The sequence below is a fragment of the Peromyscus maniculatus genome, chromosome 3 (assembly GCF_049852395.1).
Source record: "Peromyscus maniculatus bairdii isolate BWxNUB_F1_BW_parent chromosome 3, HU_Pman_BW_mat_3.1, whole genome shotgun sequence".
Lineage (NCBI taxonomy): Eukaryota > Metazoa > Chordata > Mammalia > Rodentia > Cricetidae > Peromyscus > Peromyscus maniculatus.
The window spans coordinates 112217413-112235360 of NC_134854.1; the positions used below are offsets into that span (position 1 = coordinate 112217413).

At 48.8% G+C, this 17948-nt stretch overlaps 1 protein-coding gene across 1 annotated transcript in view; it reads left to right on the forward strand.

Annotated features, from left to right (window-relative positions):
- Positions 1-16546: 16546 nt before the first annotated feature.
- Txnrd3 (thioredoxin reductase 3) overlaps positions 16547-17948 on the forward strand; it is a 36612-nt gene continuing 35210 nt past the window's right edge. The window contains exon 1 of the mRNA XM_006994768.4: positions 16547-17001. Coding sequence (XP_006994830.2) covers positions 16843-17001 — 159 coding nt within the window. The 5' untranslated portion in view covers positions 16547-16842. The remainder of the gene's footprint in view (positions 17002-17948) is intronic.

Below are 17948 nucleotides of genomic sequence, written 5' to 3' on the forward strand. Positions count from 1 at the left end.
CTTTACCAGTAGACAGTGGAGGCCATGGAGGCACCAGAATAAATTCTTGTAGGCAAAATGATTTCTGCAAGTAGCAACCAGATCTGAGAGGCCAATGTGCTGGGCCAGGTTGATGGAGCCATTATTCAGTGCCTGGGAGAAGAAAGGAAGGGGGAAGCACTCTGAGAAGGAACCATGGGTATTCTTGCCCAGATCTGCAGTCAGCTCTGTCCTTCCCAGGCTGTGTCCCTGAGACGGCCATCTCCACAAAACGAGAAAGCTATGCTTTGATCTGTCACAGCCCAAAAGCTGCTCGGGCAGCAGCAAGAGGGATGTCACCTCAAAGGCACGGCTGGTCTCACTCTTTATTTTTATTTTTCTTATTGTGTAAAATCGGTACAACTGCTTAGACATGTGTATGTCTGTTCACTGTATGTGTGATCATTTACATATAATAATTTTCCAGCCCCAGCCTTAGCTGCTAGTGAGTTCTGTCATCTACTTCAGGCCCAAAACTTGAAGCATTTACTTCTCAAAGCAAAAGGGCTTGTCTTTTCTCCTACTCAGCCTTAGTGAAGGATGTTCATTTTAAAATAAATTTACCGTTTTTCTTAGATGTATTTGTATTTATTTTATATATGTGGATGCTTTTGCCTGCATGTATGCATGTGCACGACATGCGTGCAGTGCCCTCAGAGGCCAGAAGAAGGCATTGGATCTCCTAGAATTGGGGTCATAGATGGGACATAGTCATACCTAATATGGATGCTGGGAACTGAACCTGAATCCTCTGCAAGAAAAGCAAGTGCCCTTAACCTCTGAGCCACCTCTCCAGCTCCTATTTAAAATTCTATTTTTGCCGAGTAGTGGTGGTGCAGCCTTTAATCCCAGCACTCAGGAGGCAGAGGCAGGCAGATCTCTGTGAGTTCCAGGACAACCAGGGCTCTGTTACACAGAGAAGTCCTGTCTCAAAAAAGCAATAAATAAATAAGTAAAATTCTATTTTCTACATATTATTTTATTTTTCGGTGTTACATGAGACTTTTCCCACACAAGTATATATGTGCTTTGACCATACCCCTCGCTCCACTTCTCTCCCCTTCCTTCTTCTCCCTCTAGTCCCCTTCACTCACCAGACAGTTTCATGTCTACTTCTATATGTGATTTTATGTGTCTGTACAGTGTAGGACCCACCAGGGTGGGGACAATGTGATATTTGACTTTCTGAGACCAAGACTTTCATATGTGATTTTATGTGTCTGAACAGTGTAGGACCCACCAGGGTGGGGACAATGTGATATTTGTCTTTCTGAGACCAAGTTAATCTGCTTAAAATGACAGTGTTCAGCTGCACCCACTTTCCTGCAAACTATTCATAGGTTTGAGGAAGACTCCGTTGTGCGTATACACTACATTTTCTTTATCTGCTCCTCTGTTGATGGGCACGTAGGTCATTTCCATAGCTTAGCCATGTGACATTTGCCCCTTGCCTTGTGGATCCCCTGTAGGTAGCTCTTCTGTGCAGCATGGATGGACACACCCGTCCATGGGGGCAGCATGCAAATAGAAGAGGAAGCTGAGACCAGAAACCATGCAAACAGCACCCCCAGGCTGCCAGCATCAGCCTCTCCTCTACTGCATTTCATCTGTACTAGGGCAGTGGCTGTGGGCTGGAAAGGGTCCCATATTGTCCCCCAGCTCCCTGCAGGTAAAACACATAAAATGACCCTACTCTGCCATGAGCATTTGGCTAGAAGAACATTGTAAATACTGGTAAAGTGCTGTTAATATCAACAGTAGGGCTTTAGTCTAAGTACCACTTTTAATGTTTATTTTTGCCATAAGTGAGCTAAGGTGCTGGGGTGGGGGACAGCTGTTAGACCTTTTCCTTGTTCTTGGCTGCCTGCAGTGGAGAGCTCTGGGCCTGCACACCCCCTCTGGTGTCCTCCAGACTGGCCCCCACCACAGCCCCACTGCTTCCAAGTCTTCGCAGCTATGGACTACAGCAGAGCCCAGCTCGGAAGGCGCTATCCCAGCCACCCCTGCTTCCATAGTTCAAGGGACCTTTCTGCCATCACCAGTTTTGGAGATCTCTAACAGGATGATGGGGAGAACTCCCTTGGAGGCTCAGCAGAAGGCCTGCAATGGCTGCACAGTGGTCTTTCATTTGCATGAAGGAGTATGGTGGCCGGTGCAAACACTGACCACACCCTCTTCTGGGCAATATGAGCAGGCTGATGAGCTCACTTTTGGAGTCAGTGTGTGGTCTGGTGTTGGGACATTTGGCCCCCAAAAGTCTCCTCTGAAGGTCCCCCCCCCCAAGGTCTTTTTTTTTTTTTTTTTTTTTTTTTTTTTTTTTTTGCTTATTTGTGATGTTTATCATTAGCAAGCCAGGATAGCTGAGATGGGAGGAGCCAGCAGAGTAAGAGGGTGTCTGAGGCTCACCCAAGAGCACTTGGGAGCCAGGAGTAAAGGCCAGGGAGGGAAGGCTGAAAAAAGATGGCAGCCCTATTTATTGGAAGGTTCAAGGGAGCTGCTAAATTCTAAGGGTTGAGGGCCCTGGCATCTTGGCCCAAGAAGTATAGTTACACTAGCTGCTGTGTAAGCAGAGGGGCACACCGCAGTGGCTGCTTGCTGCTGTCACTCATTACTGTTGGGAGCTAAGTATCTTAACAGGTAACCAGTGCTGGGGGAGGGGAAGCCCAGGGCAGTGAGCTGCCAGTCTAAGCACCTGGAGCCCCCGAATCTCTACTGCAGCTTGAAACATCAGGGCTCTGGTTCTCCCGGCTTGAGTTACAAACCTCTGGCTCTGCCAACCCAGGCCCTGGGTCTCTGATGCTCAGGGGCTGGGACACCAGCCCTAGGGAGCACCTCCCCTGCTCAGATTCCTGTCGGGGGTGGGGGGGGATTAGGACATGACCAGCTGACCAGAGGGTCAGTCTCCTGCCCCCTTCCCTGCCTTCTCCCATGGTACATGTCTCCAGAGTCTCTCCCCACTCACATTTCTGCCTCCACATTGACCACTCAACACCATGCCACAAATACCTTAAGCCTCAGTTTCCTTGCCTGAGCGCAGCAGCTCAGTGAGAATCAGAAGTTGCAGTATATGGATGCTAAGCGCTGAGTAACCTAAAGTCAAGGTGCCCTCTACAGGAATACCCTTCCAGCTACTTACCCTGCCCACCACAGTGGGTCTCACCAGCCCACCCAGGACAGCTTTGAGGACCTGCCTCTTTCATTTCATCCCCGTGCAGGCTCCGACCTCTGTAGTTCACAGGACACGCTTACCTACCACAGCGAACCCATGTCATCCTTCCCACTGCATTCAAGAGAAAGACAAGACCCAGAGAGGTGGGGTCAACTGAACTGGAACACTTCTCCCCAGGGAGCTGCTCCGGCTGCCTGCACTGACCACACCTGGGTGGTTGTCGCATGCTGAAGCCAGCCGGCAACCAGCCCCTTGGTATCCTTTTAACAGGGCTACCTTTCTACTTTGTCTTCATCGTAAGAAGCTTTGGCACCACCCAGTGGTCACCTAGAGAACTGTGTCTTAGTACCGCAGTTTTGAGATCAACCTGGAGGGTGGCAACCCTGTCCAGCTAAGGGCTTGCCAGGCTTACAAATCCTGGTCCTGAAAGCTCATCCCTGCCTGGGTAGTCACTAAAAATGGAAATGAGTTTTTTGAGGATGCTTCACAATGTACTGAATTCATGCTAGAACTTTCCACTGATGCCAGGCCCCGTGTCCTGCAATGAGGAAGCAGAGAGACACCACGGGGTGTGGCAGAGAAGGATCTATCTGCCAGAAATGGAAGCAGGAGGGCTTCAGGGCTTCCAAGTGAGGCCAGCTGAACGGTGTGCTGACTTCTAAGCGCCAGGAGTCATGCAAAGTCACCCATGCAGAGGGCGGTCTCCTTGCCCTTATTGTTGATCCAAATCCTGAATGTCAGGCCTGCAATCCTCCTGTCCAGGGTTGTAATTATCAACACTAGTAACATTTGATGTGGCATTGGGGTGCTGTGGATATTACTCTATGTAAATAAAACACTGATGGCCAGTGACCAGGCAGGAAGTATAGGCGGGACAAAGAGAGAGGAGAATTGGGGAAACAGGAAGAAGGAGGGAGAGACACTGCAGCCACCGCCAGGAGAAGAGCATGTAAAGACGCCGGTAAGCCACCAGCCACGTGGCAAGGTATAGATTTATAAAAATGGGTTAATTTAAGATAAAAGAACAGCTAGCAAGAAGCCTGCCACGGCCATACAGTTTATAAGTGATACAAGCGTCTGAGTGATTATTTTATAAGTGGATTGTGGGACTGCGGGGCTTGGGGAACCTGGAGAGAAGCCCTCCAGCAACAAATGGCGCCCAACGGCTCGAGTTTCCACCTTAAACCTGAGAATATTTCATAACCAATTCTAAACAGAGCCAAAAACAGGTTCCTGCTTCTTGTCTCATACGGGCAGCTAGACGCTGCAAAACGCAGGTTTGAACACCGGCGGGTTCCTGGCGTGTGCGTTTGACCAGCAGTATGGCGGGAATGAGGCGTCTGCCAGCGGCACATTATGCTATGTGGTAGACTTATTCTTTACTAGTATTTTTTTTTTTTTAAAAAAAAAGGTTTCTGGGCTACACACTGCTTTGATAAAAGCATAGACCTACTATTTCTGAGACTTGATGATTCCCAGAGCTGACGGAAAACGTACCACCGCCATGTTGGGAAGCTTAAGTGGGCTGCTGACAGTACAAATGCAATGCTGTCCTTCCTGGACAAGCGGGACACAAGGAAAGTGACCACTGTACTCTGCCAAGACAGGGTAAGATGGTCTTTCAGAATTCCTGCTTCTGAAAATGGTCTGTCAGATACTCTAGGCCTGTAGCCAATTTGAATGCACCAATAATGCTGAGAAACATTAGGTGACTGTCCAGGCTGCCAGCTGTCTTGGTCTACTCTTGCAAGATTCCCGAAAGTTGCTTGCATCCATCTACCATTTCTCAGGTACCATTATCTTCCTTCTCAGGTCTTTGATGTGGTTAAAGACTAGATAGTTATAATTTCCTCAGTTATGATAAAAGATAAGTTAGATATAAGACCTTAAACTCACAAATATAACATAGATAGGACATCTTCTTTAATATTGTAACTGTAATTCTTGCTTGATAATTGTTTTGTTATATGTAATTTTACTATGTTAAAGTTAAAACCTTCCTTTTTAAAAAAAAGAAGAAAAGGGGAAGTGCTGTGGATATTACTCTATGTAAATAAAACACTGATGGCCAGTGACCAGGCAGGAAGTATAGGCGGGACAAAGAGAGAGGAGAATTGGGGAAACAGGAAGAAGGAGGGAGAGACACTGCAGCCACCGCCAGGAGAAGAGCATGTAAAGACGCCGGTAAGCCACCAGCCACGTGGCAAGGTATAGATTTATAAAAATGGGTTAATTTAAGATAAAAGAACAGCTAGCAAGAAGCCTGCCACGGCCATACAGTTTATAAGTGATACAAGCGTCTGAGTGATTATTTTATAAGTGGATTGTGGGACTGCGGGGCTTGGGGAACCTGGAGAGAAGCCCTCCAGCAACATTGGAGATTGAACTCAGGGCCTTGCAGATGCTAAGCAAGCACTCTGCCACTGAGCTACACACCAGTCATTCAAAGTTCTTTTCAGCACTTGAGTTGACAACCCTTTCTATGAATTCTTGTCTGTATGCAAAGCCCAAGCACCAGGGGTTGTCATAGAGTGGGCATACCACATGTCACCCAGGTTCTAGGTCTCTGAGTCTGTCCACCCTTCCCTATCCCAAGCCTCAGGTGAACCACACAGCCCTCAGGCTTCCATGAAAAAACAAAAACAAAAACAAAACACAGGCTCAGAATCCAAAGCCACTTTCTCCCCTGAGGGCTCTTGGTGCTTGTGCGGATTTGCCATGGCCTTCTAGCTGGCTTTGCTTGTTAAGGAGGCTGGACAGGCAGGCATTTCCATACCAAAGACAACAGCTTCTCTCTATACCCTTTCTCAAAACAGCAGGGCTGAGGATGCCCTCATTTATACAACTTAAGGGGACTCCAGCGATAATAAGGCGAATCTGTTCCAAGGTGACTTCAGGTCTCCTTTCATAGACAGGGGAGCAGCTGGCATCATTCTAAGTTTCCGCCTGAGTAGGCACTTCCATTACCCTCTGCACCTCGATGGTTCGTTTCTGGAAGGATCGACTCCAGCAGGGAAGGAAGGGCAGGGGGGCTCCTCCTCCCCTGGAGGGCCTCAGTCTGAACCCTCTATGGCTTCCAAGCATCACAGCCGGAAGGCATCTCCTTCTGCAGTGCTCTGCTCCAGTGGGCGATGAACTGGATTTACTCTGGAGGCATCTGTTAGCTCAGGGGAGCCTCGCTGGAACCACCCAAGGGCCTCTCTGCATGTGGAACATAATGACATAACAGCATAAAAATGGTCCATGTGTGTGTGTAAGCCCTGCGGGGAGGAAAGACCAGAACTCTCATGTAGGACGAGGAAGGGAGACTTTGTGCTACCTTAAAAAGAAGGAAAAAGAAAAAAGAAAAATCTTTGCCCATGACAGAATGGTTGCAAAAATGGCCCCTGTCTTGCTGTCCTTCCTGTCCCTATGCCCTTAGCACTATGATCATGCAGCAACTCCTACGACGCTCCTTGTGTCTCTGACCCCTTGGATGGACCTGAGTCAGCCTTGGGACTCAGTGTGGTCAACAGAATGTGGCAGAAGTAAAACAGTTTTCTAGATGTAGGCCTCAAAAGACTGCATGTTTTCTTTCTCTTGGCTCTCTGGGCTGGGCTGGTAGGGTAGGAGGATACCCGGAGCCCAGAGAGTCGGCCCAGTTGCCTAACTGAGCCTCCAGACATGCTAGAGCCTATACAGCCATCCCACAAGGCTTCTGGACACTGCACACTGTTGATACAGGAGACCCTGCAGAGCCCAGCTAAGCAGAATCAGCCAACACTCAGGAGAGACCCTGCATGGTGGATACAAAATGTTACTGCTTGGTGATGCAGCAATGGCTAACCAGCACACCTGCTGTGCCCTTCCACAGCTAGACTTGTTCAAGTTCATCCAGCTGGAGAGCTATGCCTCTGGTTGTCTGCCTGCTGTCTTCTGGAGCCAGGCATTAGGAAGTCCTCCGCTACCGAGGAGTCTCTGTGGACCTGGAGAGGTAGCAGACAATACTCTCAGCTCAGAGGGTGCACCAAACCATGGACAGGCTGCTGGGAAAATGGGCAGAAGTTGGGGTTCAGCCTCTGTGACTTCTACTTGGCTGTCATCTAAGGAGGGTGGTCCTCAGCTCTTCCCATTCTCCAGGAACAGCTTGTCATTTTGCTGATGAACAGCCTCAACAGACTTACTGGGAAACGTGTGCATGGTCAAGCTGAGTCCTGTATCTGAGAATGTCTCTGTTTTGCTTTTAATAGTGGCTTGTGCTGGATGTTTGTGTTTAGAATGATTGTCTCTCAGGCGTTTGAGGGCAATACTCTGATTTTTCCTAGCTCTCAGAATTCCTGGTGAGTATGTGATGTGGAGTGCATGTCTCTGGTTCTCACATGCTTTGGAAGGTTTTAGGAAGGTTCCATGCTCCCTGATAGGCTGGAATTTTGTGCTGAAATGACATCTTTGCCCCTTGGAGTAGGCCTCGGGGCTCTCGTTTAAGCCAAAGGCCCAGGGCTTGGGGTGTAGCTCAGTGGCAGGGAACTTGTTTTACAAGGTGACACATGCCTTTGACCCGGGAACTGTGAAGCCAAAGCAGGAAAATCTGAAGCCCTGTAGCAAGTTCTAGGCCAAACTGAACTACATTAAAAAGAGAAAGGGAGAGACTGGAGAGATGGCTTATCAGTTAAGAGCATTTGCTGTTCTTGCAGAGGACCCAGGTTCAGTTCCCATTACCCACATGTCAGTTCATGACCATTTTTAACTTCGGTTCCAGGGGGTCTCATGTCCTTTTCCGACTTCTGCCTGCACCAGATATGCAAGTGCTGCACAGACACACATGTGAGCAAAACCCTCATACACATGAATTAAAAATAATTAAATGTTAAAAATGAAGGCATGTGTGGTTTTGTATCTGCAAACTGCCCTCTGCTTCTAGGGTTCCTTTAGATGCCTTGGCCTCTGGGCTGATTTTCTTGGTTTCTTTACTTTCCTGGTTTCTGCCTTTTAACATATTGTTTCATGTTAGGGGACACTGCCTTTTTAAAAAATTTTATTTTTGTGTGTATGCATGTTTTGCCTAAATGTATGTATGCATACCATATACATGCCCAGTGCCTTCAAAGGCCAGAAAAGGGTATGAGATCATCTGGGACTAGAGTTACAGATAGTTGCGAGCCATCATGTGGGTGCTGGAACCAAACCTGGGTCCTCTGCAAGAGAAGTTCACTTAACCACTGAGCCATCTCTCCAGTGCCAAGGGCTTTTCTTAGACAAAGACAGATGCATACATGTCTATATACAATAAAAGCATACATTTACTACTTTTCCAAATTTTGCAGTATTTACAAATGCATACAAATGAGTTTTTACAGCACTACTTCAAATCTGCCCTAGTCTTTCTCGAGTCTTTTTTTATTAATCACTTATTTTTCATACCCTATTCTTGCTTTGTTTCCTTATTGTTTTCTAAAGATTGAAGATATAATTCATGTATCTCACAGCTCATGGCCTTAGAGTGGACAATTAAATAGATTTCTGTATATTCACTGAGTTTTTCACCATTCAGGAAAACCAAGTCTCAAGTACCTTTGTTACACATTTAAAAACCCCATGCAACCCGAAGCTATTGCTCAAATCCCCAGCGCCCTATATCCTGTGTCTCCTCTTTCTGCTGGCCTCAGGCAATCCCCATCTGCATGTGCACAGAGTATTCTTGGCTTTATAGTCTGATTTTAATATATTTCTTTTCAACTAATTAAGAATTTACAAGGGATAAGAGGGGATTAATTAGGCCGTATCCATCCTAAGCGGCATATACAGAAGGAAAGGACACGTAAGTAGGAAGGGAAAAGAATGGTGTTACAGTTTGGAGCTTACGTGTGTCTCAGAGGCCAGGGCTTGGAAGCTTGTTCCTCAGCCTATAGCACTAATGAAAGGTGGAGCCTTTGGAGGTAAGGTGTAGTGGGAAGAAGTTAAGTCGTTGGAAACATCTCCATGGAGTGGGTATTGGGACCCTTAACGATTGTATTTGGGAAAAGATGTTGTATTTTTTATTTTTGTGTAACTGTGATCAAATATCTGACAAAGGCAGTGGAAGGAAGGATGGAAGGAAGGAAGGAAGGAAGGAAGGAAGGAAGGAAGGAAGGAAGGAAGGAAGGAAGGAAGGAAGGAAGGAAGGGCTTCTCTGGGCTCTCAGCTGGAGGGTGGAATCCGTATGACTGGAGAGCATCATGGCAGGAGGGTGAGGTAGCCAGCGGGTCACATTGCATCCACAGTCAGGAAGCAGAAGGCAGAAATGCTTGTGCTCAGCTCACTCTCTCTTTTTTGGTTCAGCCCAGACCCCGGACCGTGAAATGGCAATGCCCACAGTTGAGGTGGATCTTCCCACCTCATGTAGCCTAACCTGGAAGCTTCTCATAGACATGCCCAGAGGATAGTCTCTGAGCTGATTCTAGGTCCTGTTAGACTGAGAACATTCACCATCACAATTATAGCTCTGTGTCTTCTTCTATTGTTTAAAGGCCTGTAAGGATAGCTGGAAGGATGCTCATCACACGGACAATGGTTTTATTTTTCCAGAGTTGGCATGATGTTGTCTCACAGTTGCGTTTGTCCTTGACAATTTCATGCACTGCATGAGATTGTTGAGAAAAAACCAGTGAGCACGTGCTATTGCCAAGCAGGTGTTCGTGTTATAAAAGGGAACAAGCTGTAAATGAATTAAATGCAACTTTGGAAATAGGGAAAAAATAAAAATGATTATGAGAAACAAAGAAACCAACAGGTCAAAGCAGAAACTCACGGTTTTGAAAGAAAGCCATGTGAAATTCATCAGTAAAGTAGAAACTATGACAGTCAGAGAACTCTGGTAGAAACAGTTCAACGGACAGTATCCGTTTTTGTGACTGTAGCAGTGACAAAATACTTAAAGCGATCCACTTAAAGGAGGCAAACTTTATTTTGGTGCATGGTTTCTGAGGCTTCAGTCTGGCTGCTTGGTCCTTGTGCGGCGGGCCCCGTGGTGAAGCAGAACCACATGAGGGGAATCCGAGATGGAGCAAAGCTGCTCGCCTTATGTAGCCAGGAAGAAGATGGGGGAGAGAGAGCAGTGGGGATGAACAGAAGAAGGAGAGGGAGCGGGAGAGGAGAGGAGAAGGGAGGAGAGCAAAAGGGGCCTGGGGACTAGATACACCTTTAGAAGGCACATCCTCCGTGGCCTCTCCCTCCATGCAGCTATGAACTCATGAATGAACTGAGCCACTGAGAAGGTTGGTACCCTTGTATTCCAGTCACTTCCCAACAGCACCACCAGCTGGAGGACAAGCCTTTAACAATGAGTATTTTGAGGGGACACTTTATGTACAAACCACAGCAGAGACTAGAGACAAGACAGGGTAACGAGAAGAGTGGGGACATCCCTTTCATTCTGTCATCTTCCTTCCTTGCTTTCCCCAAACCCTAACTCCTATTCAGTCCACAGGGCCGCCATCTTTCTGAGGTCTCACTTCTTTGCATTAGGTTCCCATTTGTTCCCTGGAGACTATACAACAGGTCACGGGCCTCTGCCATCTGCCCCGCTTACTCTGTTGGCATTAATTTTTCCCTCACTGCTGCCCGCTTTTGGACTCCCAATGTGCCCAGCTGTGCTGTCCCTGCTTGGCTTGTGTGATGGCATCTTGGAATTCAGGGGCCATCCTTCAGTGTGTCAGTACCAGCTCCCACGTACCCTCTCTGTGAAGCTGCTCTTAAGGGCTCTGACTCCTGAAAACAGGTGCTGTCATTAAGCCTGCGTCCTAAATCTGACCGTAGCTGGTCGGCATTGTCTGTGGAATAAAGGCATGGCATGGGGTCACACAGGCCCTGGACAGGGGTTGGGGTGGAGGGCAGCTCCTAAACACAAGGTCTATGTGCCACCTGCCTGATTTGTTCTAGATGAGCAAAATAAGGAGGAAAAGAATTTGAGGTCCTGACCTGTCATATAGGGATGGGAGGGTGGTGTGGACCGCATGGTGGATGGCACAGACCCCGTGGCAACCATTGCTGCTTGACTTTGCAGCTCACACTTCTCCAGCACCCTCTGACCTTCGTTTTTAGTAATTCTCACTGTGTGTGATGGGAGTTCCCTTATGCCGCTTCCTTTGGGAAATTCTGTGTGGGCTTTGAGGGGTGAAGATGTATAAAACGGCAGCTATTCTCAGATCATGCCAGTCTCCTCCTTCCCTTCACCAGCTCCACACCTCCTCTTTGGGAGCTGGACTCCAGCAGGAGCAGAAGCAAAGTCACCCGGCTTCGGTACTGTACTCTCTGATGATTTATGATCCAGGTAAATCACTCTGTAAACTTTCACAGCTTTCCTGCGATGAGCCAGGCACTGTAGGGCTAGAGCTGTGAGCCCAAAGATAAGGAAGCCCCTCCCTCACGGAGCTCACATGGGATAGGGGCTGGGGCATAAAGAGCAAACCATTAAAGCCAACATGGTAGAGCTCCGTAGTTCAGCTCTTGGGAGGAGGGAAACGGGAGGGTCTGGAGGTTAGGCTCATTCTTGGCTACCCAGTAATTTCAAGTCCAGACTAGGCTGCTGTATTAGTCACGGTCCCCTGAAGGAACAGAACTGATGGAATGAAGACAGACAGACAAGTGATATGTTGGATGGGGATGTATTAGAGTGACTAACTGGCTGTGGTCCGAGTAGCCCAACAGTGGCTGTCTCCTGACACAGAGGCCGATCGATAATCTGTGAGTTTTTCAACCTGTGGTGCTGGATGTCTCAGCGATCCCAATCTGGCGTGGAGTCCTAGAGGATTCCTAGAGAGCTGGTTATCTTTAGTCTACCTATGAATTTCAAAGACTTTAGTTTTAAAACTGGCAAAGGAATGTCTCAGCAACAGGACAGAGGGACTCGCCTGTGGGAGCAAGGGCAAGCAGGTAAAAAGCAAACATTCCTTCTTCTGTGTCTTGGATCTGGGCTGCCACCAGAAGAGGTGGCCCAGATTTAGGGTGGATCTTCCTGCTTCAAATACTATGATCATGAAAATCCTTCACAGGAGTGCCCAGCAGCTTGGGTTGATTCCAGATGTAGTCAAGCTGGCAGTGAATATTAACCATCACAGCTGGGTAAGAACTCATCTCAAAACCAAAAAAACAGTAATCAGAGCAATACCACCAACTGCGTGGGCTCCTTACACTCTCCCCAAACAGACATCATAAACAGGCCAGGAGAAACTCTAGCCATGCTGTGTAGCAGAAATGGTGACAGTTAGGTAGGTGGGAGCAGCAGCAGGTGACGCCCCCTAGTGTTACATTCCTTCTGCAGGTCACCCACACTGGGACCCTTAGCATTACAGAGCACCCAAAGCTTGTGTGGCCTGGGGTGGTGGTGTCAGGATTCCTCAGCCTTTGGCGGAGGCCTCTGTTACAGCTCTGGTGTAGGTCTGGAGGGCAGTTGAGCCTCCCTAGTCTTTAACACTGACCCCTGTTAGAGCTCAGTACAGAGCCCGACACCCTTGGCCCTATAGCTCTCTGGAACCCTTCTGGTGACTAGGGCTGCAGTTTAGTTCCTGGCTCCTTACTGCCTTCTTTCCTCCAGTGTCAGCTCTCTGCCTTCTCTTGTGGCCTCTCTACGTCCACCACTGTTATGGTTTGGATGTGAAATGTCCCCAGAGGCTTGTGTATTTCAACATCTGGTCCCCAGCTCTTGGTACAGTCTAGGGACATGTTGCACAGCTGGCTGACCCAGGGCTATGGGGATAGAGCTTCTGGCTGTAAGCTGGCCTGAGTTGCATCTGGAGTCTCTCTGTGTCTTGGGTGGCTGAGATGTGAGCAAGCCGCGTGCTGCTTCAGCCACCTGAAAGCCACCACACCTTTCCTGCCACGAGTCTGTGAGCTAAAATAAAGTCTTCTTCCCCTAAATTGCTTCTGTTAGGCATTTTTGTCCCAGTGACAAGGAAAATAATGAACACAACAGCCCTTCACCTTCCCTAGGTCCCTCCCAGTTGCCCTTCCCCCTTCCCTAGCCCCCTCCCATCTGCCCTTTCCCCTTCCCTAGCCCCCTCCCAGCTAAGCCTGCAGACTGCCCAGCCCCCTCCCAGCTCAGCCTGCAGACTGCCCAGCCCCCTCCCAGCTCAGCCTGCACACTGCCCAGCCCCCTCCCAGCTCAGCCTGCAGACTGCCCAGCCCCCTCCCAGCTCAGCCTGCACACTGCCCAGCCCTTGGGGCTACAGCCCTTGCTGCGATGCCACCAGCTGCTTCTTTCTGCATGTTACCGCTCAGTCCACACTACCAAGAGTAGGCAAGGAAAGACCACTCTGGGGGAGCCTGGTGCTGCAACGCCAGGGGAGGCAGCACAGGAGGGCATCTCCCAGGCAGCTCACCACGTGAGCCTGAGCAGCCTGCTTATGTCACCCAAGAAGGGGCAATTGGATCAATCATAGCCATCAGTTTGTGTGTGTACCAATCACAGCCTTGCCACTTAACAACATTGGCCCACTCCTTGAGATGGAACCCATATCTGACACCACCAAAGCATCCAAGAACCTGAGACCAGATAGATCACGGAACCTAGGGGAAAACCTACTACTACCATTCTGCTAAAGGAACATAGCAATAAAGTGACTCCTAATGACGTTGATTTGACTGTTCACAAGATCAGTGCATCTCTCAACCCTCATCAGAGAAGCTTCTTCTTGCAGTAGATGGTAATTAACACAGAGGCCCACAACAAGAATGTGCAAAGAGTGAGAGACTTTGAAGCACTCAGTTCTAAATGGGATGTCTTCAGCAAACTCCTCCTCTCGGGGTTCTATGCAGAAGAGAAGGCAGAAAGGTTGTAAGAGCCAGAGGTGATCATCTTCCAGGCACAACCAAACGGATACACAAATGAACTCAGAGATGCCGTGGCGGCATGCACAAGGCCTGCAACAAGTGCAGACCGAACAGACCCCAGGTTCTCAAGCTGTGGGTCGTGACCCCAAATGGGGCTGAATAAAAAACGTGGCGTTGTGAAAAATTTGACAACAGCAAAAGGTTTCTCAAGGGGGCTGGAAAGATGGCTCAGCAGTTAAGAGCACTTGCTGATCTTGCAGATGACCTGGTTTTGGTTCCCAGCATGTACATGGTGGCTTTCAACAAACTGTAACTCCAGTTCCAGGAGATCTGACACCACTTCTGACCTCTGTGGGCTCTTGTGTGCATGTGGTCACACATGCACTCTATACACACACATTTGCGCACACACCCACACCCACACCCCCCCCAAATTTCAATAAAAGTTTTCTGAAAGCCCAACAACCAATCCAAAATCAAAACATAATGAATCCAAGGTGATTCTGCCAGGCAGGGCTTGCCAGTGTCGGATTACCTGACTTCAGTGGGGCAGCCTTGGTTCTGAACACACAACACATGCATGTGTGTTGTCCTGTGCATCTCCTCAAACCTACACATGGCCCACAAACAGTGCCTGAAACACTTTGCCTCAGAACGGAGACTATGGAATGTTGTGCATTGCAGTGTTTTTAAAGCTACAATAATTTTTTTGTTGCTATAAAAATGAATGATTTAATTACAGAAAACAAAGACTTTTAATATTTTCCTCCCAGCATTCCTCAGCATATAAGGAACAAATTAGTATATATTTAGACTTGTATTGTGTTAGAATGTTTGATTTCAAAAGTTGCTATTTGAGCTGCATACTTGAGTTTCATAAAAAAAATGTTAAATGCATGTTGGCTTGGGATTAGGGCAGAATTTCCAACCATTTCTAAGATAGCTCTAAACATTCTTTGTATTTATGCAAAGCAATAGTCCCATCATTGACAATTAGAAAATTAAAATATTGATCAATTATGAAAAACACTGACAATGTTCTACCTTCTTCGGCATCAAATTTTCAGCCAGTATTTATTTTATGTAAAAATAAACAAGCTTATCCATCTCATTAGAATGCGAATTTTCTCTCATCTTTAATAAATGGAGGAATTATATAGATACCTAAGATCTTCTTAAAAATAAAATTCATTATGACTTATTACCAGCAAACATTTGGTTGGTGTATCCATTTAGTGTACATACACATTTGAGTCATGTGAAATTGTTCTTGTTAAAAGGCGGGTTGCAAGTGAAAATTTTGGACTGAGGCTGGCGACAGCAAGCCTGGTATAAATGTCTGAGACAGTGGAGCCTGCACCTTCAGATGGGGTAGGCAGCCATGTTTGCTGTGCAGTTTTCTCAAGTCCTCTGTCCGGTGAGTGTTCCAGACCACGGGTGCTAAGGGTAGTCTAGCTAACTGTCTGACTAACAGTGGCCACTAATTAGAGTCAGTGTCTTTGCTTATTTACGTTTACAGGAAGATGAACTTCAGAAGGGGTGCTTACAGGAAGAACGTCATAACTTGAGCCTGGGGAGAGGGTCGATAAAACGTGGGCACATCATGTGTCCTTATTTGACTAAGAGCAGGCCAGTTAGCCCTCTGGCCTTCTTTCCAAATGTCGCCCATAGGATTTGTCTGGACAAGGGTGGTTTAGGGGTTCATTAGTTGGGGGTTCTCTAGTTACTTTCTATTGCCATGATAAAACACTGACCCAAACCAGCTTAGTGGAGGAGAGGTTTCATTTGGGTTGCAAGTCCCCAGTCACAGTCCATCATCGGGGAAAGTCGGAAAACTCAAGAAGGAGCAGAGGTCCGCAATGGAGGAGTGCTGCCTACTGGCTTGCTCTTGATGGCTTGCTCAGCCTGCTTTCTTACAATGTAGGACCACTTGCCCAAGGCGTGGTACCCCTCCACGGTGGTCTGGGTGCTGCCACATCAATCATTCATTAGTCAAGAAGATGCCCCATAGGCTTGCCTACAGGCCAATCTGAAAGAAGCATTTTCTCAACTGGGTTTCTCTCTTTCCAGGTGATCCTAGTTTGTGGCAAGTTGGCAAAAACTAACCAACACACTATGTCACAGGGAATGGGGATGGGGGTTCGTGGGTGGTAGTGACCTAGGAATCTCATATTAAGACTGAATTGCAGTGGGGACATGATGTTTTATTCAGTTTCGGTAATACAAACTTAAAAAAAAATCTGTATTTCCTAGATATGGTTTTATTCATGATTTCCAAAATAAAATGTAGACATCTATCCTTCCTGAAAAGCACCTATCTTGAGACTGGTGGAGAATAAGGAACAGAAGGTACAGCAGAGAGGCCTCTGGGCGGCAGAAACGGTAGTAAAATGATAAAACAATCATTTCAAGAATAGCAGAGCATACAAGCTTGATACCGCACTTTCGAAAATGGCAAGGGACTGCGGCTTGGATACACTAGATGGCCTGGTTCACCTGCACACAGGGCTGCGCTAAGGGGGCGTGGCTTAGCCCTAAGAAGGCCTTGGAGGTGGGGCGAAACTGCCCTGGGGGCGTGGCCGGTCAATAGGCAGGCACTCTCCGCGGGTGCGGTCGCGAGGGCGGGATCGTGGCCCCGCAGCTATCCGGTGCGCCGCGTTCTCAAGTTCTCAGTGGCGTTGCCGGCATCGTCCCCTTGGCGGCCGCTCGCGTCGCGGTTCCTGAACAGGCCCGGCCCTGCCGGGAGCGACAACGAAGCCCTGGAGAAGCCACCGTCCCCACCGGCGCCTCCGCGGGCGCAGAAGTCGCCCGGGCTGGGGAAGGCGGCAGTCGCCCCCAACCGCCGCCTGGGCACGGTCCGCGGCGGGCTAATGTCTTCGCCACCGGGCCGCCGCGCCCGCCTGTCGTCCCCTGGGACGAGCCGCCAGACCCCCGACGCCCGCGAGGAGGTGCGGCGCCGCCTGAAGGACCTCATCGAGGGCAACCGGGTGATGATCTTCAGCAAGAGTTACTGTCCACACAGCACGAGGGTAGGCGGGGCCGGCCGGAGCGGAGCTATGGGCCGGGCCTGATGGGCAGGGTCTAAGCAGTTCCTGGTGGAAGGAGCGAAGTGGATGTGGACCCCTGGACCTGGTGGGCCGGGCGGCAGGAGCGTGGTGAAGGGGCTGGGCGAGTTCCGTGAGCCGGATCTAGGGGGTCTGGGCACCAGCTCAGTGGGCGGGGCGGAGGTGGAGTTCCCTGGTTGGCGCCTGGTGGGCGGGGAGGGCGGGTCTGAGCACGCTCAGTGGGCGGGGCGAAGCCAGCACTCAGGGGTTGGCGCCTGATGGGCGGAACCGTTGGGGGTCTGGGAGGTGCTCATTGGGCAGGGAGGAATCATAGTGTAGGGGCAGGACCTAGTGGGCGGGGCTAATGGGGAGGGTCTGCGTGGAGTTCAGTGGGAGGGACCGAGTGGATGGGGGGTCTTGAGTTGACAAGGGCGAAGGTGTGCGGGGCCTGAAGGTGGGCGGAGTAGGCCTTTTGTGGCACTTTCCTAGGCGTGTTTCAGGGAGCTGGTTGAATTCTCGTTTCTGAGCATAGTTGCTTACCTGTTCCGACCGGGTCCTAACCTGCAGACCCCTAGACGCTTGCCTTCCAGCCTGATATGGGCTTAAGTTTATCAAAACTTTAAAAAAAAACAACAACGAGCGTTTAAAATTGCACTACTAAAATGGAAGAGCGAGGGATAGCGAGGTTCGCTGAAGCTGGATCCAGATCATGCTTGTTAATTAGCATGTTTGGCTCCTTGATCAGGTTTCAAAACGAGGCAGGGCTTGATTTCCACTTTTTTTTTTTTTTTTTGAGTGCTGGGATTAAAGGCGTGTGCCACCGCCGCCAGGCGACTTCCACTTCTAAGATGAAGGTAGAGGAGGTTTTAAGTCAAGGCTAGTTTAAACTCTGTTGCACACTCCATAATTTGGGGCTGGGTGGACATTCAGCA